The 24,197-nt window shown below is 41.6% G+C and overlaps 1 protein-coding gene and 1 long non-coding RNA gene across 10 annotated transcripts in view; one reads left to right on the top strand and one right to left on the bottom strand.

Annotated features, from left to right (window-relative positions):
* rapgef3 (Rap guanine nucleotide exchange factor (GEF) 3) overlaps positions 1-24,196 on the top strand; it is a 43,115-nt gene extending 18,919 nt beyond the window's left edge. For 4 of the 9 annotated variants that reach the window (XM_045693240.1, XM_045693239.1, XM_045693243.1 and 1 more), the window contains 25 exons: positions 6,079-6,185; positions 6,304-6,425; positions 6,553-6,763; positions 6,964-7,048; positions 11,393-11,453; positions 11,949-12,025; positions 12,852-12,998; positions 14,456-14,559; positions 15,113-15,201; positions 16,714-16,882; positions 17,179-17,329; positions 17,608-17,690; positions 18,172-18,202; positions 18,479-18,557; positions 19,264-19,401; positions 19,717-19,814; positions 20,036-20,161; positions 21,098-21,279; positions 21,563-21,653; positions 21,775-21,825; positions 22,058-22,145; positions 22,244-22,308; positions 22,427-22,481; positions 22,575-22,646; positions 22,766-24,196. In XM_045693240.1, coding sequence (XP_045549196.1) covers positions 6,079-6,185; positions 6,304-6,425; positions 6,553-6,763; positions 6,964-7,048; positions 11,393-11,453; positions 11,949-12,025; positions 12,852-12,998; positions 14,456-14,559; positions 15,113-15,201; positions 16,714-16,882; positions 17,179-17,329; positions 17,608-17,690; positions 18,172-18,202; positions 18,479-18,557; positions 19,264-19,401; positions 19,717-19,814; positions 20,036-20,161; positions 21,098-21,279; positions 21,563-21,653; positions 21,775-21,825; positions 22,058-22,145; positions 22,244-22,308; positions 22,427-22,481; positions 22,575-22,646; positions 22,766-22,884 — 2,601 coding nt within the window. In that variant the 3' untranslated portion in view covers positions 22,885-24,196. Of the gene's footprint in view, positions 1-3,225; positions 5,138-6,078; positions 6,186-6,280; positions 6,426-6,552; positions 6,764-6,963; positions 7,049-11,392; positions 11,454-11,948; positions 12,026-12,851; positions 12,999-14,455; positions 14,560-15,112; positions 15,202-16,713; positions 16,883-17,178; positions 17,330-17,607; positions 17,691-18,171; positions 18,203-18,478; positions 18,558-19,263; positions 19,402-19,716; positions 19,815-20,035; positions 20,162-21,097; positions 21,280-21,562; positions 21,654-21,774; positions 21,826-22,057; positions 22,146-22,243; positions 22,309-22,426; positions 22,482-22,574; positions 22,647-22,765 lie in introns of those variants that run through there. The other 5 variants (XM_014136150.2, XM_014136152.2, XM_045693244.1 and 2 more) reach the window with 4 other exon arrangements.
* Positions 16,625-18,541, bottom strand: LOC123726215 (uncharacterized). The gene is made up of 2 exons (XR_006758570.1): positions 18,454-18,541; positions 16,625-17,355 (listed from the first exon to the last, which is right to left on the bottom strand). It is a non-coding gene; the product is annotated as an uncharacterized lncRNA (long non-coding RNA).
* Position 24,197: the final 1 nt, after the last annotated feature.

Here is a 24,197-nt window from a genome sequence, read left to right as displayed (position 1 = left end):
AACTCTTTGGCCTGAATGCCAAGCATCACGTCTGGAGGAAACCAGGCACCATCCCTACGGTGATGCATGGTGGTGGCAGCATCATGCTGTGGGGATGTTTTTCAGCAGCAGGGAGTGGGAGACTAGTCAGGATCAAGAGAAAGATGAAAGGAGCAAAGTACAGAGAGATCCTTGATGAAAATCTGTTCCAGAGCGCTCAGTACTTTAGAATGGGGAGAAGGTTCCCCTTCCAACAGGACAATGACACTAAGCACACAACCAAGACAACGCCGGAGTGGCTTCGGGACAAATCTCTGGATGTCCTTGAATGGCCCAGCCAGAGCCCGGACTTGAACCCGATTGAACATCTCTGGAGAGACCTGACTGTTAAAGGCCATCAGACTGTTAAATAGCCATCACTAGCCGGCTACCACCCGGTTACTCAACCCTGCACTTTAGAGGCTGCTACCATATTCATAGACATGGAATCACTGGTCACTTTAATAACGGAACACTAGTCACTTTAATAATGTTTACATACTGCTTTACTCATTTCATATGGATATACTGTATTCTATTATACTGTATTTTAGTCAATGCCACTCCGACATTGCTTGTTCGAATATTTATATATTTCTTAATTCCATCATTTTACTTTTCGATTTGTGTGTATTGTTGTGAATTGGTAGATATTACTGCACTGTTGGAGCTAGGAACACATGCATTTCGCTACACCCGCAATAACATCTGCTAAATATGTGTATGTGACCAATAGAATTTGATTTCATTTCATTTGAAAATAGCTGTGCACTGATTCTCCCCATCCAACCTGACAGAGCTTGAGCGGGTCTGCAGAGAAGAATGGGAGAAACTCCCTCCATATAGGTGTGCCGAGCTTGTAGCGTCATACCTAAGACTAGAGGCTATAATCACTGCAGAAGGTGCTTCTACAAAGTACTGACTAAAGGGTCTGAATACTTATATAAATGTGATATTTCAGGTTTTTAATTTTAGTAAATTTGCTAAAATTTCTAAAAACGTATTTTTGCTTTGTCATTATAGGTTATTGTGTGTAGATTGACGAGGGAACAAAAACGATTTAATCCATTTTAGAATAAGGCTGTAACATTTTGTTTTTTTTTAAGTCAAGTGGTCTGAATACTTTCCTAATGCACTGTAATTCATTTTAAGTTGGGCCCTCCAGACCTCATTGAAGAATGAATTTTGCGAGCTGGGAAAATGAGTTTGAGACTCCTGGTTTAGAGATTTGAGATTGTTCTGTTTGTTATCTAATGATTATCAAGATGGTGATTGGGGTTTGGGGTTTGGTGCTATGTATATTCACGCAGGTAAAAAAAATAAAAATCCTCATCAATGCCGTCAGGCCATTTTACCTAAATTGGCACTTCCTGTTTTGAAGAAAGGAAAAAGAAATCCAGTGCTGTAGCTTGGTATTTCTGAAATGGGGGAGGAAGTGTACTTGTTGGAAACAATAACCCCTCAGAAGGTCTGACGTGGTCTTGTCTGTGTAGAGAGTGGGATGTGAGATGCAGTTCCTACAGCTCTGCCCACCGGCGTGGTGCTCCATCCCTCCCTCCAGGTACAGTCATGTTCCAGAGAGAACAGAAAAGGAGAGAACAAAGCCCACCAAGGTCACAGCACAGAGGGAGACTGTAGACTCGCCCACAGAGGAAACTTCAGAACACTAGTAGAAACTTGACACTATTTAACACAGACTATAGGCACAAATATAGTAAACCCACACACCACACTCCGTTATTGAAACAGTTACTCTCACTGAGCCAGAGAATGAAGGTAACAAAGTGACTTTATTTAAGTGTTGTTATAAGAAGAAAAAAAAGTGTGGGAGAAAAGGCCATAACCACAGACCACATTAGCCATTGTCAGACACAAACCAACCCACCCACAAATATACAAACCATTTTAACAGGCTCATATGTTCCTTTTGTGATACGACACTATTCAAACACAGACATAACATTCAAAGGCAGACTTTGACTTGGTCTCCATAAGAAAGTGTGTCATTAATGTTTATCTAAAGCACATATTCAGCCTGTTCCGGACCTGAAACGTCAGAGAGAGCAGTGTGAAAAAGAAAGGGCCACTTCTACAGCACATACAGTATGTCATTCACTAGCACTGGCACACCTGAGGGAAAACTGTTTACTCTGTAACCTGATGCATGTGGTCGGAACAATCAGGGAGTTCCTCCTGCCTATACTACTAACACATGGGCTATAGTCCCTAGATCAGTGGTTCCTTATCTTTTTTGAACTGCGGCACACTTTTATGGATCCATTTTTTTTTAGCACCACACCAGAAATGTCCTTATTAATTTCTTTAGTGGTAAGGACCCCATCTCATCTGATCCCTACTGCAAAATTCTCTATTTTCTGTGACAAAAGTTTTTTAAAGATTAAATTGAGCTCTCGACAAAACATTTTTTATAATTGAGCTCGGCATCGCTGTGCGTCGCTCAGTATTGCTCCTCATTGCCATTAATGGGTGACGGTAGGTGAGGGCGGGAGGTCCTGTATAAACACAAACTTACTTCCTTGACAGCAGCTCTGTGCTGCTAGGCGAAGTGTAAGAAGCATGAATGCCCTGACTTGGCCAATGCAGATTGACCATGTAGTGCCTTTAATCAGACTTGCCTGTGATAATTGTTTTCACAGGTGAAGTAAATTGATACAACCCACTGGGCAAAAACTTTTTGAATCAACCTTGTTTCCACATTATTTCAACCCAATAAATCATTGCGATGAGATTGGCTCACATCCAACTGTATTTGTCACATGTGCTGAATACAACCTTACAGTGAAATGCTTACTTACAAGCCCTGAACCAACAATGCCGTTTTAAGAAAAATAAAAAAATAAATAAAAATAAAAGTAACAAATAATTAAAGAGCAGCAGTAAAATAACAATAGCCAGGCTATATACAGGGGGTACTGGTACAGAGTCAGTGTGCGGGGGCACCGGCTAGTCGAGGTAATTGAGGTAATATGTATGTAGGTAGAGTTATTAAAGTGACTATGCATAGATAATAACAGAGAGTAGCAGGAGCGTAAAAGGGGGCGGAGGGGGGGCAATGCAAATAGTCTGGGTGGCCATTTGATTATATGTTCAGGAGTCTTATGGCTTGGGGGTAGAAGCTGTTTAGAAGCCTCTTGGACCTAGACTTGGCACTGCTTGCCGTTCGGTAGCAGAGAGAACAGTCTATGACTAGGGTGGCTGGGGTCTTTGACAATTTTTAGGGCCTTCCTCTGACACCACCTGGTATAGAGGTCCTGGATGGCAGGAAGCTTGGCACCGGTGATGAATCAACATAGAAAACTAAATGGATTTGCCAAAAATGATCAACGTAACGCATTCCGTCTTTTTTCCACCTAACTTTTAACCTAAACCGAATGACATGGTGAAATGTTTCGTTGATTTCACGTTGAATTCACAGTAGATGACAGCTCAACCAAATGTTAATCAAAACCAGACGTTGAACTGATGTCTGTGTCCAGTGGGAAAGGACTTTGCTCATGATGTGCGCCCCTAAAACTGATAAAAATGTTACAACATGCCTGAGCAAACTGGATTTGTAGGTACAGATGTAACCATGAGCTATTCAAGTTTCAATGTCAAATGCACAAGTACAGGGAAATGCCATTCTTGCAAGCAAGGCAACAAGGCAGTAATCAATGTCAGTGTAGTACTAACAATAACATAAGGTAGAACAAAAACACACAAGAAATAAAAACAAGATAAGTAAGAAGCTATATACAGGGTCAGTTCCAATATCATATTTACAATGTGCAGTGATTCTGGAGTGATAGGGGTAGATATGTTTTAGGGTAAGCTGACTAGGCATCAGGATACAAGATAAACAATGTATTTATCTGAGTGGCAGTGGTGCTCCCAAGTCAAAATTGAATGTGCATTCCACAGGTCACATTTATAAGTGTGTTAAAAAAAAAATAAAGATTAGGAAAAGGTTTGCAGCACACCTGACAGCTTCTCAAGGCACACCCGTTGAAAACCATTGCACTAGATTACATGTTTAGTAGCTCTACATGTTCTCAATGGGTAGACAAAAAGAAATGCAGTGCTAGTGTATGTCAAGTTGTTCATCACAGAGTTCACAGAGTTTTAGAGCTTTTGTTCTTACAGTATATACAGAACCGAACAGATTGATGAGTGATTATGTCCTGTGTGTTTAGCTACTTAGTAGGTGGGGTGCTGTACCCAGGATGTGCTGTATGAAACGTTCAATTTTGGTCTGTTATAAGAAAATGTGTTTAAGATTGCAAACTGAACACAGTCACAGTAGAAATGCCAGCTTGTCTGCAATGATGATGGGGGATTTATGCATTTGGAGTTTATTATCTCAGTGTCAGAGGTCAGAGATAACCAGGCTGAGAACATGGTGGTAGCTAGTGGTTCCACGGGAACAGTCAGGGCACATGGGAATAGTGGTGACCTCCAGCCAGTAGAGCCAGTCTGCAGTCCCCTGGGACCAGTCTGCAGTCGGTGGAGAGGATGAAAGGTTCAGAATGATGCATACAGTCTGTAGACACTCGGTCTGGGAGCAGGACAGCCTGTGGGAAAACAGAGGTATGAAGGGGGGGGATGGGGGGCTTGGGGGACCTCTCAGTTAACTTCTCACACAGCAGGTGTGTCTCTGTGAACTTTAAAATAGCATGCAGGTTTCCTCGTTCTTTTGTACATGGTTCTGAAAAATGGATGAGAACACCAGGTTCTGCCAGGTTGTGTTGTCTTTGCAGAGGCCGGAGTCGGCAGATCAGTCACGGGTCAGGAGCCAATCATTTCATCCTGAGTGGCTTGGAGCCAGAGCCATTGGCCAGGGCAGGCTAGGGACCCGGCTTTGGGGACAGGAGAGAGGAGAGGGCCTTACAGGCTGCCCCATCCACCACAACACCAGCCAAAGCAGGCTAAGGGCTGAGGCCTGGCTAGGGGCCAGGCTTTTGGGAGAGGAGGCTAGGAAAGCACCGTCCACCACAACACCAAGCAAAGTGGAGACAAAAGCTAAAGGAACTGGTCTTTGTTAAGTTCAATCTGAATCTCAAGACCACCACCTTGGACAAACAGCGCCCTGAAGGAAACCCAATAACAAACAATCAACTGTGTGAGTCACTCGTGGAATCACAAGACTAGGACCAAGAACATATTGAGTGGAAGGGAGTGAAATGAAGACATTCTAGTTCATTAACAACCCAGTAAATATTGATATTTAGTCGTTTGTAATATTGGTTTTGTCATGGAGGTTGCCTATAAACAGGAAATGGTAGGAAATAGGCTGCACAGCAACAGACCCAATGTGCTGTGAGTTACATAAGCTTTAGTCTGCATCAGTGGTTGATACAGATTTTTTTTCTTCTCACATTCTGTTTGGGTGGTAGAGCATGGCAGAGAGGAGTGAGATAGGAGGGGGCAGGGAATGGGGAAAAAATTACTGGGAGGTGTATTGGAAATGATACTACTTAGAGAATCTGAGAGGAGGCAAAGTGAAAACTCTCAGAATGGCAAAGTTGTCAACGTAGCCAAGTGAGGAGAGTTGTGTGTGTGGTGTGGCTGAGTTTAGCAGTGCAGTAACTCTCTCTATAACACATTCTCACCAGCTTTCCTCCCACACACGCACAATTAGGGACTCTAGCCCCTGCAAAGCAAAACACTCCACTCACACCAGTGATGTATGTGACATCACACATGGTTTCTGTAATGCTTCTCACAGAATATATGTTTTCTGCCACTGCCACTTGCTTTTCACTTTTCATTCTAGCTCCTTGCGTGCTAAGTCTACACATTGGGTCACTGTTGTCACTGTCTGTTGTCACAAGACCTTCTGTGTGACATTTCACATTTCCCACTTTATTTATATGACCTCATGTCTTTATCACGTCATGAAAATTACACAGAAGTAAAGGCATGTTGGTTGTGTGCATATGATAGGCAGAGAAAGAGGTCCATTGTCCAATTATATTTTGATTTGCACATAGCCTACATTTGACTGTATCAAGTATTTGATACAGTATTTCTCTCTCTCTCTCTTTCTCTCACCCCTTGTAGTTTCTGTCGGATCGTATTCTGAAGGCAGCCAGGGTGGTGCATAGTGCCTTGATAGTACGTAGCCCTGGCCTGATCAGAGACAGAAAGCATCACCTGAAGACCTACAGGTATGGAGCCTTGCTCCTGTCAATGATTGCAAATTCGAGTATTACTTTGCCTGTTTGTCTTTCTGAAATGAAAATACTAGATAATTTCCTTGTAGAAATCTCACTCTTTCCCTTACAGACAATGTTGTTCGGGGAAAGAGCTTGTTGATTGGCTGATGAAGCTAAACGAATGCTTCCAATCGAGGAGCCAGGCAGTTGGCATGTGGCAAGTCCTGGTGGATGAAGGAATCATTGTTCATGGTAAGAGACTTTAATCAGAGTGAATGTATTATCATCATGTCTTATCAAATATGATCATTTGACAAGAATCAACTGCTCCCTGCTGTGAGTGTAACCAAACTCAATGTCTCCTATCATCACAATGTAGTGAAGCAGGAGTTAAACTTCCATGACAAAGACACTCAATTTTACCGCTTCCTGGATTTGGAGTTCGGACTGAACCACATGACCAATGAGAAAATCTCACTGAACCACACAACTAATGAGAAGGACCAATTAGACGATGAGCTGCAGGAGGGTTTGTCGTTATTACTGCAGATTGGTCCAGATGCTCTTTTGACCATGATTTTACGCAAATGGTGAGTTCCATTTTATTATACTGTGTGTTCGTATCAAGTTTGTTTTACTCTTCACAAGTCAAAAGGACATTTCCACCCTCAGATGGACAATAAACTTCTACTGTATTATATCTGCTCTCCTATCGTATCATATATCATCCTATTCTAAGGTCTAACCTCTGACTGTATTGTAACCTGCGCATATCCCGTCCTCTCTGCAGCCCCAGCCAGCGTAGTGCGGAGGACCTGGAGGTGATCTATGAGGAGCTGCTTCATGTCAAGGCTGCTGCTCACCTCTCCACCTCAGTGAGTCGCAGCTTCCTGTCCTGTCTTTGGCTGCGTCCCAAGTGGAACCCTATTCCCTATGTATTGCATTACCATATGGCTCTGTCCAAAAGTAGTGAGCTCTACAGGGAATGTGGCGCTATTGAGGACGCGTACAACCTGAGTCTAGTCAGAAGATGTTCTGTAGAAATGGTGCTATACCAGTCCATGGCCCACATTCACAGTGTCGTGTCTTTGGGGGTACCATTAAACTGAAGATATGTTTATCAATTAGCTCCCTGTAATTATTATCACGCGATTAAACTGATTAATCGTTTAATTGTAATTAACTAGGAGGTCGGGGCACCAAGGAGAATATTCAGATTACAAAGCTATAATTTTCCTAATATAACTTTCCTGTACTATAATATTATATTCTATTATAGTATAGGTCGATTATCTTCTTAAGTTTAAATGGTGTATTTACCTCTCGTCCAGTCTCATTCCAAAACGTCGTAAATTGTTGTATCTGCACGAACCCAGTCTTTACTAAAATCATCCATACATCAATTGTCTTAAAATCATTTATTTACTACACTAAGTAATTAACAGAAAAACATACAAACAGTAATTATTGTCACAAAGGATTGGTATCGGAATGTGCCCTTGTGGGCTAAACAGGCTGGTCGGCCTGTTGAACAATGGGTCATAAATGGTCAGCTGAGAAGTTTACACAGAGTTCATTAATATTACAATTGACAATTGAAGGCTCACTCATTCGGGAACAATTGCAATCAATATATATTTACGCTCAGTGTGTCGTCGTTCTTTGTTGGAGAGTTCGGTTCTGTTGGAGAGTTTTGTCCGCGTTCTCTCTCTCTCTCAGAATGGATCTTTCAGAGCGACATTCATTAATGTCGTCATAGAATGGTGGTTTCGTTGGTCTTCGCGTTCAATGATATAATTTACTTAGCTGCAGACTAATAATTAATATCAAAGACTTGTTCTTATTCTGTCGGTATCAATAGTCTAAAAGTTAACCACGTGGTATGGTTCACTTTCAGTAGAGGAATTGGATGGTCAAACCTCTGGCCATAGAGTGTAGGCCTGGTCTGAGGAAATGTAAATCAGGGAGTGTTTTATAGTGCCCATCGAACAGGCTGGTCAAATGACGCCTGGTCCTGTATATGTCCCTGGGGCGTGCCTATGACTGAGTTAGATTTGGTTACAGAAATACAATTCTATCACATTACATCAGTACATAGCATCTCAATGTCTTACAAAAGCTTTATCCTTATTAATACATTCCATACACCCATATGAGGCAAGTCTTAAACTGAGTCTATTATATAAACAGTTTTATGGTAATATGGCTATATTGTCTCTTCTGAGTATCACAAAATTGTACCAAAAGAGGCCAACGTCATGACAACAGTCTCAGAGTAGGAGTACTAATAAAGCATCAGTTTTGCCTAGATCAGGGGTCTTCAACCTTTTCTTGCCCAGGGACCCCCTCCCAGGCAAACTGGCAACCCAGGGACCCCCTCCCAGGCAAACCGGCAACCCAGGGAACCCCATCATATGTTAGCTAAAACATTCACGTGAATGACAATGGCAAGGATATATGGCCAAGTCAAGAAAGCTTACGAGCGGCCAGCAGCACTTGCCGCACTGGTAGCCTATTGGTGTGGGCTTTTTCAAAACCTATGTCAAATACTCCAGTGAGTGTAATAGTGTAATTTGCTCAATAATAGGATTTAAAAACTAAAGTTGTCATAATTTGAAAGAAGATAGTCTACTCTTTCTACTGTAGGTATGTAATTCAAAATGTGTTTATTCTGTTGTTGCTAGTGATATTCATAATAATCTTATTTTTCTATCATATATATATATATACAGTACCAGTCAAAAGTTTGGACACACCTACTCATTCAAGTGTTTTTCTTAATTTTTTTTACAATTTTCTACATTGTAGGATAATAGTGAAAACATCAGAACTATGAAATAGCACATATGGAATCATGTAGTAACCAAAAAAAGTGTTTAGAAAAATCAAAATCAATTTTATATTTGAGATTCTTCAAAGTAGCCACCATTTGCCTTGATGACAGCTTTACAAACTTGGCATTCTTTCAACCAGCTTCATGAGGTAGTCACCTGGAAGGCTTATCCAACAGTCTTGAAGGAGTTCCCACATATGCTGAGCACTTGTTGGCTGCTTTTCCTTCACTCTGCGGTCCAACTCATCCCAAACCATCTCAATTGGGTTGAGGTTGGGGGATTATGGAGGCCAGGTCATCTGATACAGCACTCCATCATTCTCCTTGGTCAAATAGCCCTTACACAGCCTGGAGGTGTGTTTTGGGTCATTGTCCTGTTGAAAAACAAATGATAGTCCCACTAAGCGCAAACCAGATGGGATGGCATATCGCTGCAGAATGCTGTGGTAGCCATGTGCCTTGAATTCTAAATAAATCACTGACAGTGTCACCAGCAAAGCACCCCCACACCATCACACCTCCTCCTCCATGCTTAATGGTGGGAATCACACAAGCTGAGATCATCCGTTCACCTACTCTGCATCTCACAAAGACACAGCGGTTGAAACCGAAGAATCTCATATTTGGACTCATCAAACCAAAGGACAGATTTCCACCAGTCTAATGTCCATTGCTCGTGTTTCTTGGCCCAAGCAAGTCTCTTCTTATTATTGGGGTCCTTTAGTAGTGGATTCTTTGCAGCAATTTGACAATGAAGGCCTGATTCACACGGTCTCCTCTGAACAGTGTGTCTGTCACTTGAACTCTGTGAAGCATTTATTTGGGCTGCAATTTCTGAGGCTGGTAACTCTAATGAATTTATCCTCTGCAGCAGAGGGAACTCTGAGTCTTCCTTTCCTGTGGCGGTCCTCATGAGAGCCAGTTTCATCATAGCGCTTGATGGTTTTTGCAACTGCACTTGAAGAAAGTTCTTGATATTTTCCAGATTGACTGACCTTCATGTCTTAAAGTAATGATGGACTGTTGTTTCTCTTTGCTTATTTGAGCTGTTCTTGCCATAATATGGACTTGGTCTTTTACCAAATAGAGCTATCTTCTGTATTCCACCCCTACCTTGTCACAACACAACTGATTGGCTCAAATGCATTAAGAAGGAAAGAAATTCCACAAATGAACTTTTATCAAGGCCCTTGTCAATTGAAATGCATTCCAGGTGACTACCTCATGAAGCTGGTTGAGATAATGCCAAGAGTGTGCAAAGCTGTCATCAAGGCAAAGGGTGGCTACTTTGAATAATCTCAAATATCAAATATATTTTGATTTGTTTAACACTTTTTTGGTTGCTACATGATTCCATATGTGTTATTTCATAGTTTTGATGTCTTCACTGTTATTCTACAATGTAGAAAATAGTACAAATAAAGAAAAACCCTGGAATGAGTAGGTCTGTCCAAACTTTGACTGGTACTGTGTGTGTATATATATATATATATATATGTATGTATGTATGTATGTATGTATGTATGTATGTATGTATGTATGTATGTATGTATATGTATATGTGTATACATATGTATATGTGTATACATATGTATATATGTATACATATGTATATGTGTATACATATGTATATATATATATATATATGTATATGTGTATACATATGTATATATATACATATGTATATGTTTATGTATATGTGTATACATATGTATATGTTTATATATATGTATATGTTTATTTATTTATTTTAAAACATTGCTGAATCCCTGCAGTACCACCGCGGACTCCCAGTTGAATACCCCTGGCCTAGATCATAGATCACAAAGAATACGATTATGTGGACATGGGGGACCTGATCCTAGATCAGTACTCCTACTCTGAGATGCTTTGTGAATTGAATATGGGTCCCAGTTCTTAGAAAGTGAATTGAATATGGGGCCCAGTTCTTAGAGAGTGAATCAAATATGGGCCCAGTTCTTAAAAAGGGAATTGAATATGGACCTAGTTCTTTGAAAGTGAATTGAATATGGGCCCAGTTCTTAGAAAGTGAATTGAATATGGGCCCAGTTCTTAGAAAGTGAATTGAATATGGGCCCAGTTCTTAGAAAGTGAATTGAGCATCCAGTGGAGTAGAACATCTGCACACGATGAGCGGTTTTCCCAGACCCAGATAAAGTCAAACCTGGGCAGCAAAAGCAATGCTCAATCGAGTTTTGAAAGTGATTTGAAGTGATGTTTAGTCCAGGAAGAGGTTAAATCTGGGTCCAAGAGGAGGGAGCAGCACTACTGTATGTCCTGTAGCGCTAAGGCTTTACACTGCCCCTCCCTCTGACCTCTCCCTGTTTAATCCTGTCTCATTCCCTTTCCTTTTTTCTTCCTGTAGGTCCGTAAGGAGTTGGCAGCAGTGCTGATGTTTGAGTCCCATGCCAAGGCAGGCACAGTCTGTGAGTGTCATAGTCCTCTGTGATGTTTTTTTTATAACTCTGGTGGGCGAGAGAGCGAAAGAGAGCCTCACCGGGCCCACATCACCACCACAGTGCTAGAGATACTCTGTCTCTGTTACCATCCACCCCCTCAGTGCAGTATACAACAAACCTGTCCATCAGTGGCTGAACAAATGATTTCTACCACGGATGTAAAACCTACTGAAACCCACTTGAATATTTCAAAATCTTTATCTTGGACAATCAGTCCAATAGATTGTCAGAGAAATCTGTCTGTCGGCAAAGCTGACCGAAACACTGATGTCAACCGAAAGTGCCATGTGCACCTTTGTGAACATGGGAAAAAAATACAGATCACCAGCATTTTGCCTCCCGGCCTTTCATTTTTATTGGACTTTACCTGTGAAGCACTGTGCCTACATCCTTGTCTGGTAGAGCTGACTGACTGTTGAGACTGATGTGAATCCTAAATCTCTGTGTCTTTGTGTTTCTCAGTGTTCAGTCAGGGAGACAAAGGCACCTCCTGGTACATCATCTGGAAGGGCTCTGTCAATGTCATCACACATGGAAAGGTAAGGTCTTTACCCCAGTTATCTTAATTGTGTACAATTCTTTAGTATACACATTATAGATTCATGTTTGGATATAGAGAATTTGAATTGTATTCACACTACACTTACAGTAAATCAAATCAAATGTTGTTGGTCACATGCGCCAAATACAACAGGTGTAGACTTTAGAGTGAAATGCTTACTTATGAGCCCATTCCCAACAGTGCAGAGTTAAAAAGTAAGACAAATATTTTGTAAATAAAATAGGAAAGAGTAACGCAATAAAAACAATAACGAGGCTGTATACAAGAAGTACCAGTACTGATTCAATGTGCAGTGGTACGAGGTAGTTCAAGTAATACAGTATGTACATGTGTGTGGGGTAAAAGTGACAATCAGGCTATATAATAAACTGATTACCAGCAGCGTATTTCAAGTGTGAAAGTGTCGTTACTTGTGAGTGTGTGTGGCGTCAATATTCATGCATGTGTTTTGTGCGTGTGAGCGTATGCAGTCTGTGTGTGTTGGAGTGTCAATGTAGTATGTGTGAGTGTGTGGGTAGAGTCTAGTACATGTGCATAGAGCCAGTGCAAGAGAGTTAGTGCAAAACAATAAATAAATAAATAATTGAGAGGGTCAATGTAAATTTGTCCAGGTAGCCATTTGATTAACTGTTCAGCAGTCTTATGGCTTGGGGGTAGAAGCTGTTAAGGAGCCTTTTGGTCACACTTACATAGTTATACTTTGTCTGTGTGTGTGTGTGCGTGTGTGCGTGCGTGTGTGTGTGCGTGTACGTGCGTGTGCGTGTACGTGCGTGTACGTGCGTGTACGTGCGTGTGTGATGCAGGGTCTGGTGACGACGCTACATGAGGGAGAAGACTTTGGGCAGCTGGCCCTGGTGAACGATGCTCCCAGAGCAGCCACCATCATCCTGAGAGAGGACAACTGCCACTTCCTACGAGTCGACAAACAGGACTTCATACGCATCCTCAAGGTAAGTTTGGTCACAAACTGAAGATGGGTGCATATCGTATTCACACTGATGTGTGTGTGTGTGTACTGTATGTAAAGTAGATACACATTCTCTTTGATCACAACCTGATTTTGTGTACAGTACGTACTCTATTCAAATCAATAGCGGTGTGTGGGTAAAATCACTGGGGAAGCCAAGCCAGGAAAAACCTCATACTTCAACCTATGTTGTGATAATTGCGTTGTTTGCTCTATAACCCGTTAGTTCATACACCACCGTTACATACAATAAGGCCGTGACAACAAGAAGCCAACAATCACACAGTGGCGGAATAAATTCAACTATACATACGTTTGTTTCATCACAAAACCAGAGAGCCACATCTGTCCGGTGAAGTCCACAAAGCAAATATTGCATGTAACAATTAAACTTAAACATGTAAACATCATCAAATCAACAAGGCTATATATATATATGCTTAGTTTAATACACTGAAAACAAACTTAAAAATACCTAAAACCATTTAGTCCAACCAATGTTGCTAAATATCATGTGGCTGTCCATGGCACTGATGTGTGTGTGTGTGTGTGTGTGTGTGTGTGTGTGTAAGTTTTCATAGGCTACCTAGCTAAAATGCTTGCTAGCCTAACTTCCTCGTATGGTTAACAATGAACCAGCTAAGTTAGCTAGCTATTTAACGTGAGCCTACTGGGCTACATATTGAACTTCAATCATCGAAGGCCAGTGGCACAATATATTAATTTATGTTTAGATCAGAATCACCATCATAATCATAGGCCTGTCCAGAGAATTAAGACAAAACCACAAATCCAAATCCCCATCTCCATCCATGGATTAGGAAAGGGACGATTTAGCAAGCTAGCTACTGCAGGACATCAACACAAGTAGACCAGAAACAGACATGTTTTCTGACAATGAGATTATGCTTAGAATGTAATTTGATTGGTGTGAAGCCAAATCCAAAACTGGCCTCCCTGGGGGGGGCCAGGACAACCCACAGTTGAGCTCAGCTCAACACTGATTGGCTCATTCTTTTTTCCTTTTTTTATCAAGAGAGCCCAAATGCTTGCTGGCATTAATCAATCAAATGCTACATCGGCAAAATGTCATACTCTTTTGTTCCAGACAGCATCAGATACGTGTGTTACACATACTGAGACAGAGGGGCGCTGTTTCCTTCGCTCTGAGGATCACTCCTGTGTGATTCAGCCGCTTGCGAAATGACTCAAAATTCTAAAAACACAGAGAGACGAAGGATATATTATTTTATAAATTAAATTAAAAAAATTGTCAAATATTTTCGGAAGCCTGGCTTCCCTTGGCATCCATGAATACACACCAATGATTCAAATATGCCTATTGCATATGCTAAAAGGGGTATGTATCCATGTGTACCGTGTATAGTGTGTACTGGATGTAAAGTGTGTGCATGACTGTGTGTTTACATTGTGTTTCAGGATGTGGAAGCTAACACCATGCGTCTGGAGGAACATGGTAAAGCTGTGCTGGTGCTGGAGAAGGCTGAGTCAACCAATCCTGGAGGGGCAGGAAACAGCAGCAAGTAAGACACTCCCACCTGTCATATATTATACTGTATAACAACAAAAAGTCAAACAAGCACTTATACATTAATCAAGACCTAAATGAACACACTCCTCTAAGGCATTCTTAGACCAATGTCATGTAAAACACACATTTTTACTGTAGAATATTAAATGTGCAAGAAACAAGCACTGTTTTAGTTAACAGTGTTGTTAATTGTGGCAGTTACTGTAGCTGCCTGCCTATTGTTGATTCAACAGAGACATAGACCTGAACCCTGTTCAGTTGAATAGACTGTGCTTTGTTATCTCACTTCAAGTGTTTTAGCAAACATTGAGTTTAATCAATGTGATGCTCAAATGGATGCCTCTTTATACTGTTAACCAATGTGTCCACCTGTGGCTCTTTCCACACTACACACATACCAACACTCTCTCCCCCTCCCCTCTCCCTCTTTTTCTCCCTCTCCCTCTTACTTCCCCCACTCCTTCTCCCTCCCCTCTTCCTCTGCCTCTCCCTCTTCCTCTTCCTCTTCCCCTCCCCCTCTCCCGCTCCCTCCCCTACACACTCAGGTATACAGTGATGGCTGGAACTCCAGAGAAGATCCTAGAACACCTGCTTGAGACAGTGAAGCTGGATACTAATGGCAGTGATGCTATAGGTAGGAAACCTGTATGGCTTGCCTTGTATGGGTCCAAACGTTTCTCTACTGTAGTGGCTGGACCCCTCTATGTCGCTGGACCACTGACATACTCCCACTGTTTTATGTTCAAAGAACAGGAGTTCCTCTTTTAAAACAATCTAGGTAGAAACAGGAATTCTCCAGGGTAGCTGTTTAGGCCCCTTGCTTTTTTCAATCTTTACTAACGACATGCCACTGGCTTTGAGTAAGGCCAGTGTGTCTATGTATGCGGATGACTCAACACTATACACGTCAGCTACTACAGCGACTGAAATGACTGCAACACTTAACAAAGAGCTGCAGTTAGTTTCGGTATGGGTAGCAAGGAATAAATTAGTCATAAATATTGTATTTGGGACAAATCATTCACTAAACCCTAAACCTCAATTACGTCTCATAATGAATAATGTGGAAATTGAGCAAGTTGAGGTGAATAAACTGCTTGGAGTTACCCTGGATTGTAAACTGTCATGGTCAAAACATGTTGATACAACAGTAGCTAAGATGGGGAGAAGTCTGTCCATAATAAAGCGCAGCTCTGCCTTCTTAACAGCACTATCAACAAGGCCCTAGTTTTGTCACAGCTGGACTACTGTTCAGTAGTGTGGCCAGGGAAAATTGCAGTTGGCTCAGAACAGGGCAGCACGGCTGGCCCTTAAAAGTACACAGAGAGCTAACATTAATGACATGCATGTCAATCTCTCATAGCTCAAAGTGGAAGAGAGATTGACATCATCATTACTTGTTTTCATAAGAGGTGTTGACAAGCTGAAGGTACCAAGCTGTCTGTTTAAAATACTAGCACACAGCTCGAACACCCATGCATAACCCACAAGACATGCCACCAGAGGTCTCTTCACAGTCCCTAAATTCAGAACAGACTATGAGAGGCTGACAGTACTACATAGAGCCATGACTACATGAAACTCTATTCCACATAAGGTAACTGATGCAAGCAGTAGAATCAGATTTAAAAAGCAGATCGAAATACACCTTATGGAACAGCGGGGACTGTGAAGTAACACAAACATAGGCACAGACACATACATACACACACACAATAACATACTATACACACGTACACCTGGATTTTGTGTTGTAGATATGTGGTAGTGGAGTATGGGCCTGAGGGCACACACTCAGTGTGTTGTTAATTCTGTAATGAATGTATTGTAATGTTTTTTAAATTGTATAAATGCCTTAATTCTGCCGGACCCCAGGAAGAGTGGGGATCCATAATAATAAATACAAATACAAAACACACTATACTGTACCAGGATGACCATACAGTAGCTTCACATCTGAATCCTCAGCCAAACTATAAAGATCATTTCTGGTTTCATGGGAATGGTTTGTTTTGGTCACTCACATGAAACAGCCAACAAAGACAGAAAAGAACAGGCAGAATCAGGCCAGGCACATTCCTGGAAATGTATTTTATATCCACTCACTAAAGGCCATCAGATGACTCATTGCGCCTGTGTTTTTCAGGGAGGAAGTGGACGGGACACAAAGTGGAGGGACACAGAGTGCCATTAGTCCTTGTTAGTGAGTTATGTGTTGTTCTGTCTGTGCCCACAGATCCCTGTGTGAGCGACTTCCTGCTAACCCACAGGGTCTTCATGCCCTCCAGCCAGCTTTGCCCGGCCCTGCAACACCAATATCCTTTGGATGACGATAATGATGTCCTAAGCTGTGTCTATTTCTATTTACTTACACTTAGTCTCTAAGAGGATCACATACCCAACATTTGTGGGAGTATTTTGAATCTGTGTACCCGAAAAACAAATTAAACGTTTAAATGTTCTTAAATTAAATAAATAAAACAAATGAACATAATTAAACCAAGGCATCCAGCTTCAGTCGAAAGCACCTCAGACAGTGGTCTAGGTCTAGAATAGCTGTGTTAAGCTGTTGTTCAGATGTGTTAGTTCTCTTCCTTATCGATGAGTGCACCTATCATGCCGAGCCTTCTGAGGGCTCAGATCTGGAGAAAGCAGCCTATGCCCTCAACACCAAGCAGAAGATAGTGAAGTTGATTTGCCAGTGGGTGGCGGTGTTCGGCCAGCTGCTCAAAGATGACCCCATCGCTGTAGACTTCCTGGAGGTGAGTGAAGGGGGTAGTGGGATTCTCTATAACCAAACACATATTCATAGATTATATATGTAGTATAGATATAGAGTATAAAAAAATATAGAGTATAAAAAATAGCAGATGTTCAATGATCAATGTTATCCAAATATCACGTTCTGAAAAATCTGTTATACAGTAAATTGTGCAGTATATTGTATTGAATCATGGCCTGTGTGTTGTTTCTGTGTGTTGTGACCATAAAAATACTATATACATTCAGTGTTTATACATAGTGTTTCTATGCATGATAGAGGCTGGGGGAGGAGGTGGCAGGTGACTCCCGTCTGTCCAGTATGCTGAGGGAGCAGCTCAGAGACAGGAGGAGAACCAGAGCGTGAGTAGTAATACATTTCTATTTATTTGACCTTTATTTAACTAGGCAAGTCAGTTCAGAACAAATTCTTATTTTCAATGACGGCCTAGGAACAGTGGGTTAACTGGCTTGTTCAGGGGCAGAATGACAGATTTGTACCTTGTCAGCTCGGGGATTCAATCTTGCAACCTTTCAGTTACAAGTCCAACACTCTAACCACTAGGCTACCTGCTGCCCCTTTCGCCAGAGTGTATCTGAAATGTACAACTTTTGGGCCCATACGGTGAATAATGGAGGTCAAAGTTCAATATAGTATGGTATGGATATAAGCCTTGTACTCACAGGAATGTGAAACAAAAGCAAAAGTCATGTTCTTTCCTTTACAGTCATATTGATAACATGATGTAGTTTTGTAACCAAGCCAATAAGAGTATTTCTGGAATCTGGATTTGAGATTTGAATTAGGTTACTATCATTTTTGTATTTTTCAATATCTTCCCAGGCTTGAGAATGAACTCGGGTCACTGACAAGGGTAAGTTGAACCACATTAATAAAGGCTTATAAAGGTCATTCTTGCACACAGAAATACATCTGCATCTCTGTTTATTACCACATGACATGCTCTCTTTACTTAGACAGATTGGGAGATAGCAGAAGACACAATATAACTCCAACCTTTATAACACAGCATGTTAGTCTTCAGAGCTGCTGGAGCTAAAAGATAAAACATTAAAAGCATAAAAAACACAGAGAAATGAAAAGTCACTCTTGTGGCTGACTTACTCTGTCTACTGTTTGTTTCCATTAGCTTAACCATCAGTTTGACTGGTTTTCCAGTTGTGAGGAGCCAGTGGGGAAGTGTCTGCCAATCAGATCAAAGGACAAAGGTCAGTGAGACTACTACTACCATAGCATGGTAATAACTATGTCATGAATAGCATGGTAATGACTATGCCTTTTCTATAATGACACAAAATGCACAATTTGCCTTTTTTTCTGTTTATTAACTATTGGTTAACCATTGGCAGCCCACTGTAACCATGAAATGCACTTACAGATGGATCAATGTTAATGGTTGTTGCTATACTTTGTTTTAAATGTCCAATGCAGCTGTTTTTTTAAATCTCAATATCAAATCATTTCTGGGTAAAAATTAAGTACCTTACTGTGATTGTTTAAAATTATTAAAATTGTCAAAAATAGCTTCTTAACAAAGTACAATTTCTGGGACTGTCTGGGAGTGGGGACTGTCTGGGAGTGGGGACTGTCTGGGAGTGGGGAAACTGAAAACTAGCTGTTATTGACAGAGGTTTGGAACTCTCTTTCTTATTGGTCTTTTAACTAATTTACAACCTGACGATTTCACCTGGCAGGCTAAAACTCCATCCCACCAAAACAGGCTGAAATGTCAGGTGGTCTTTTAAAACAGCTCTTACACTAAAAGGGCATTATCATTATTTTCATAATTTCACAGTATTATTCCAACCTCATAGTATGGAACTATATATAAAACACAGGACAATCACATTTTTGACTGCACTGGGCCTTTAATGCTTAACTTCCTTTCCCATGTCTCTGTGTTTTCTCTCCTAGTATTGTATGAGATCTTCCGGCCAGACCATACGTCAATCACTCTGATGCTGCCGGTGAACACCTCTGTTCAGGAAATGATGTCATCGCTGGTAAACCCAGGAGGAGACCACGTCCTGGTCAAAATGAACTCCATGGGAGGTGCGGGGCTATTCTTTCTTTTTCCATGTCATCTGGAAGCAATATGAAGCCCTTTTCTAAGATACGGCTGTACAGGATATTCATTATCTCCCTTTCAGTTTGTACACTTGGTACAATACTCCCTCCTTCAGGCAAGAGCCGTTATATTCATAACTTTACGATGTTGTATATGTGCATGTTAATGTCTTGTAACATGTCATTTGAGATTGAGTTTTGTTGAGAGAGTGTGTAACTCTCAGTGAGTGTTGATGTTAAGTTGGGATGTGTGTCTCTGAGGTATTGTGTGTTAAAGGGTTTGTCTTTGCTGTATCATAGACAGGGCTCAGCTGAAGCTGGACGCCACAGCAGTCCACACCTCTCTGGGGCTGAATGAGAGACTGTTCCTCTGCACTGCCAGCCAGGTGGAACAACTGGTGAGTCCTACCCTCCCCTCATCACCTACAATCTACACCTACTCTATAGTCTCTCATGGGTGCTGAGATGACCATATATAACTTATCTATAACTTAAGAACTACACTGCATGGTGAATCAGAGAAAAACATCCCCAGACTGTCATCATAGCATACCGTTCATAGATATTTGTGTGATTTCATGGCATTATTTATGGTGTTTGTTCTCTGGCACCTTGACAGACGCCCCTGAAGGAACAACAGGGCCCTGATCAGAGCACCATTGACACTTTGGAGCAGATGTGTTCCAAGGACATCGCCAGCCAGCTCACCAACTACGACTGGGAACTGTTTACCGCCATGCATGAGGTAAGGAAGGAAATGAGGTGAGCCCATGCCGGAGCTTTGCCAATGTTATGGAGTGGAAGTTATGGATTTGGGACCAGCAGGATAAGAGTTAAAAGTGGAGAAACTGTGACGTATGCTTGCAATGGGCGCTTGAGTGGGATCATTTGCTACCCAGCTTTAAATACCGAGAATCACCAGTATGCCCCATTTCCCTGAATAAGGGGCTTAGTTAATAATAAAAGTTTGAAAATGTATGCAGTCACTACTACTGTAAGTCGCTCTGGATAACAGCATCTGCTAAATGACTCAAATGTACATGTCTATTAAGGGTATGACATCTATCTCACATGTGGGTATGCACTGTGGTGGGTAGCTGGTTTGACAAGGCCTGGTGACTCAGATGTGAGCTGTCTCCGTCTGTCTCAGAACAACAATAGCCCTGTTTATACTCTAACGTGCATCTTTCGTCCTGATCTTGTCAGGACGAATGAACTGATCACAATCAGTTAACAAAATGTATTTGAATTGTCTACACCTGTCTGAAAAAGTGGGCACAGGACACATGTTAGCACCAGGTATAAACAGGCCTAAAGGATTTGCTATCTGTCACTCAGGCATGTGTCTGAGTCATCCTCTCTCTGGTAACTGTTACTGCAGCATCATATCAGTCATCAGGTCGACTCCTCACCTGACACACTACTCCCTCTATTGGCCACGTGTTCATCTGACACACACCTCTTTTTATGCAAGTTTATTTAACCAGGTTGACCCACTGAGGTCAAAATAGCACTTTGACAAGGAAATCAAGTTCAAGTCAAGTTCAAATGTTATGCCAAATTGAAGGTTTAGTCCATTGGATGGTTGCTTGATATATTTGGGTACATACAAATACTTTGGATCTGTGTTTAGTGTGTCACAGTACATATGGATGGTAAATGACTGTGTCTCTCCCACCAGGTGGAACTAGTGTACTATATATTTGGGCGACATAAATTCCCAGGCGCCACCACAGCTAACCTGGAGCGTTTTGTGCATCGCTTCAACGAGGTGCAGTACTGGGTGGTGACGGAGGTGTGTCTGTGTGCTGACCTGATGAAGAGAGCCATGCTGCTGAAGAAGTTCATCAAGATGGCCGCCATGTGAGTCTCACTTAAATTAAGACCCAGTTTACCTTGTAACGTGCAGATTAATGACTATGTTATCTTAGGGGTAAATATTCCTATAGAGCAGTATACTATATTGGTGATTTTGTACAATAACACACTATATACAAAAAATATTCAACATACCAGCAGAAATAATATTTTCATATCCAGTTAAAATATTGGTCATGTCTGTAGACACTGGTGCTCTAATAACCATTTTGGTAATGTATATGTTTAGTCTTCCCACAGCTCTTACTGGCTGTGTTTCCTGTTTCAGGTTGAAGGAGCAGAAAAACCTCAACTCGTTCTTTGCTGTGATGTTTGGTCTTAGCAACAGTGCTGTACAGAGACTTTACAAGACCTGGGAGGTGAGGCCTGCTCGGGACAATGACCTACATTTTTAGGATCGCTTATAATAACAATGTATTTTATTTCTAACATATGTGAAATGGATATCAGAGGAGTAACAGTTGTTGTTGTTGTTGACAGAGAGTGCCGAGTAAGACGAAAAGGGTCTATTGTGCCTACGAGAGGTTAATGGTGAGTGAGTTAATGTGTACACGCTTACAAGCTTTATAACAAAGTGTTCTACTAAATGTCATAGATAACAACAGGTGACATCACAGGCCACTTGTCAATCCCTCCCCCTCATTTCCACTGTGTGTATGAATCATGTTTTCCTCCCTTCGTAATATGTGCATTTTTTTGGGCCTATATTTCCTTTATAACTAGAGCTAATGGAGAAGTGTGTGTCTTTCTCTTAATGTGTCAGGATCCGTCACGTAACCACAGAGCCTACAGACTGGCTGTGGCGAAGCTCAGTCCTCCCTACATCCCCTTCATGCCTCTGCTACTAAAAGGTAATACTGCTTTGTTAGAAACCTCTTATGATAGATCTAACATTCAATACCTGAGTAAAGTCTACATGGCCCTATACTGAACCATTATGTTCCTCTAGACATGACATTCATCCATGAGGGAAACAAGAACTACACGGAAAAACTGGTCAATTTTGAGAAAATGGTGAGTTGTCTAGCCTAAATATCAAATTCTTACATCAGCCCTTACCCAAGTTATGTCTTCTCTTTTTGTCTTGTACACTATTGGCTAAATAAGCCACCTTTTCTCTCCACTGTTTCAGCGCATGATTGCCAAGACAGTGAAGATCGTTCGAGGGTGCCGAAGCACACCTTACGGTAAGACAACAAAATGAAAAAGTTGTAGAAAAGAATGGAATAAGGACGATGTTGGGGCATGGTGTTCACACTCGATGGTTCTTTGTCCCGCAGTGCCTTCCTCACCTCAGAAGGGACTCGCAGACAGAATGTTTCTGGAGGCGCCTTCCATTCGGGTGTCCACATGTAAGCTATGCCTCAACGCTTAACTCACTTTCCACTCAGAGCTTCAAATGAGATGAAGTAAATGTAGCTCTTCTGTGTTAGGTGTTAAGAAACAATCTCCCTCTTTGTCGCTTGTCCAGATTCTGAGCAGTCCCTCCCTCTCCGGAATCCTAGCAACATCCGCCACTATGTTCAGAACTTTGAAGTGATCGACAACCAGCGCAAACTAACACAACTGTCCAGGGGAATGGAGCGCTGAGAGCTGAACCAGACCCGTGTATAAGGACTGTATCTACATATCTCTGTGTATAAAGACGGTCTATAACACAGCCTGTGAATAAGAGTTTGGCAGGTGATTACACACCATGGTCATACTAATCCACATGCAAGCTCTTCTATAGACTCATGTACATGTCTGGTGTCAAGAATGGAGGACTGTGGATGTTTCTGGGCTGTTCAGTGTCACACAGAGAGCATTCAAGAGAAGCTGCTGTTTGGACTGCTAATCAAGTGACTAGGACCTGAGGAGGGATCTGACTGGCAGTATCTAGTGACCCCTAGTGCCTTACCAGAGATGTTGCTGGTCCAGCGACTGCTGTTTCTGATCATTTTGCGTGCTGTGACGCAACACTACACTCCGGAGGAAGAAGGGCATATATTTGGCATTAGCCGTTATTTATACGATCATATCTATAGCAGACTATGGTTTTACAAGTGCCATGTACGGGTTGGGGCAAACGAGGCAGTGTTGGCTGAGATTGTTGACAACATGTAAACTATATTTAGTCTCCAATGTTTTGTGAAAACAAATACATTTGCACAATGAGCACTTCTCTCTCAAATACATCGTTACAGTTGTTGGTTAGCTAGCTAGCGAATTTTTGCCATATTAGCATAGATGTGACATCGGTCAAAACACCTCAAAACAAGACATAGTATCAAGAACAAGATGAAACGAGCCACCTACGATTCCCACTGGCAGCTTCTTGTCATTGTTGCAAGCTATCTGGCCATCCAGAGTCACAACACAGACTTCTGCCCCATTGACGCGTGTGCATCGTTTTCATGACGTTGTTAGCTAATGCCTTGATCACAGCGATTGTGTTTTGCACAAAATATTACGCAGCATCATCTGGACGTGTGCAACAAAGTTCAACATTCATCTTCTGCTACCATTTCGGTCAAGCCGTCTACGCATACAGTTTGGCGCATACGTTCGATAAATCCAACGTAGGGACCACACAGAACGCACTGCCTCTGCAACGCAATGCTGCAAGGCAAACGCAGCGTTCCATTTGAAATAAATGTACTTTTGGTGTACCAAATGCCAAAACAATGTTGGTGTGATCGAGGTGTAACCCGTCTACATAAGCATATACAGTAGAGCAGATATATGCTATAGCATGTAGTTATGGAGTGTTTGTTTTGACCTTTTTCCACTTTGTAATACAATTTTCATGTACAATAAATTGTTTAGCAATCAGCTATGTTGCCAGAACGCATACACAAATGTGTAAAACATTTCATACCATGTACGTTTATTTTTTCTAAATAAATTATTTTCAGAATGAT

Source organism: Salmo salar, chromosome ssa13, assembly GCF_905237065.1.
Source record: "Salmo salar chromosome ssa13, Ssal_v3.1, whole genome shotgun sequence".
NCBI lineage: Eukaryota > Metazoa > Chordata > Actinopteri > Salmoniformes > Salmonidae > Salmo > Salmo salar.
The sequence above is the reverse complement of the archived record's forward strand: the minus strand, read 5'-3'. Positions and strand labels throughout refer to the sequence as shown.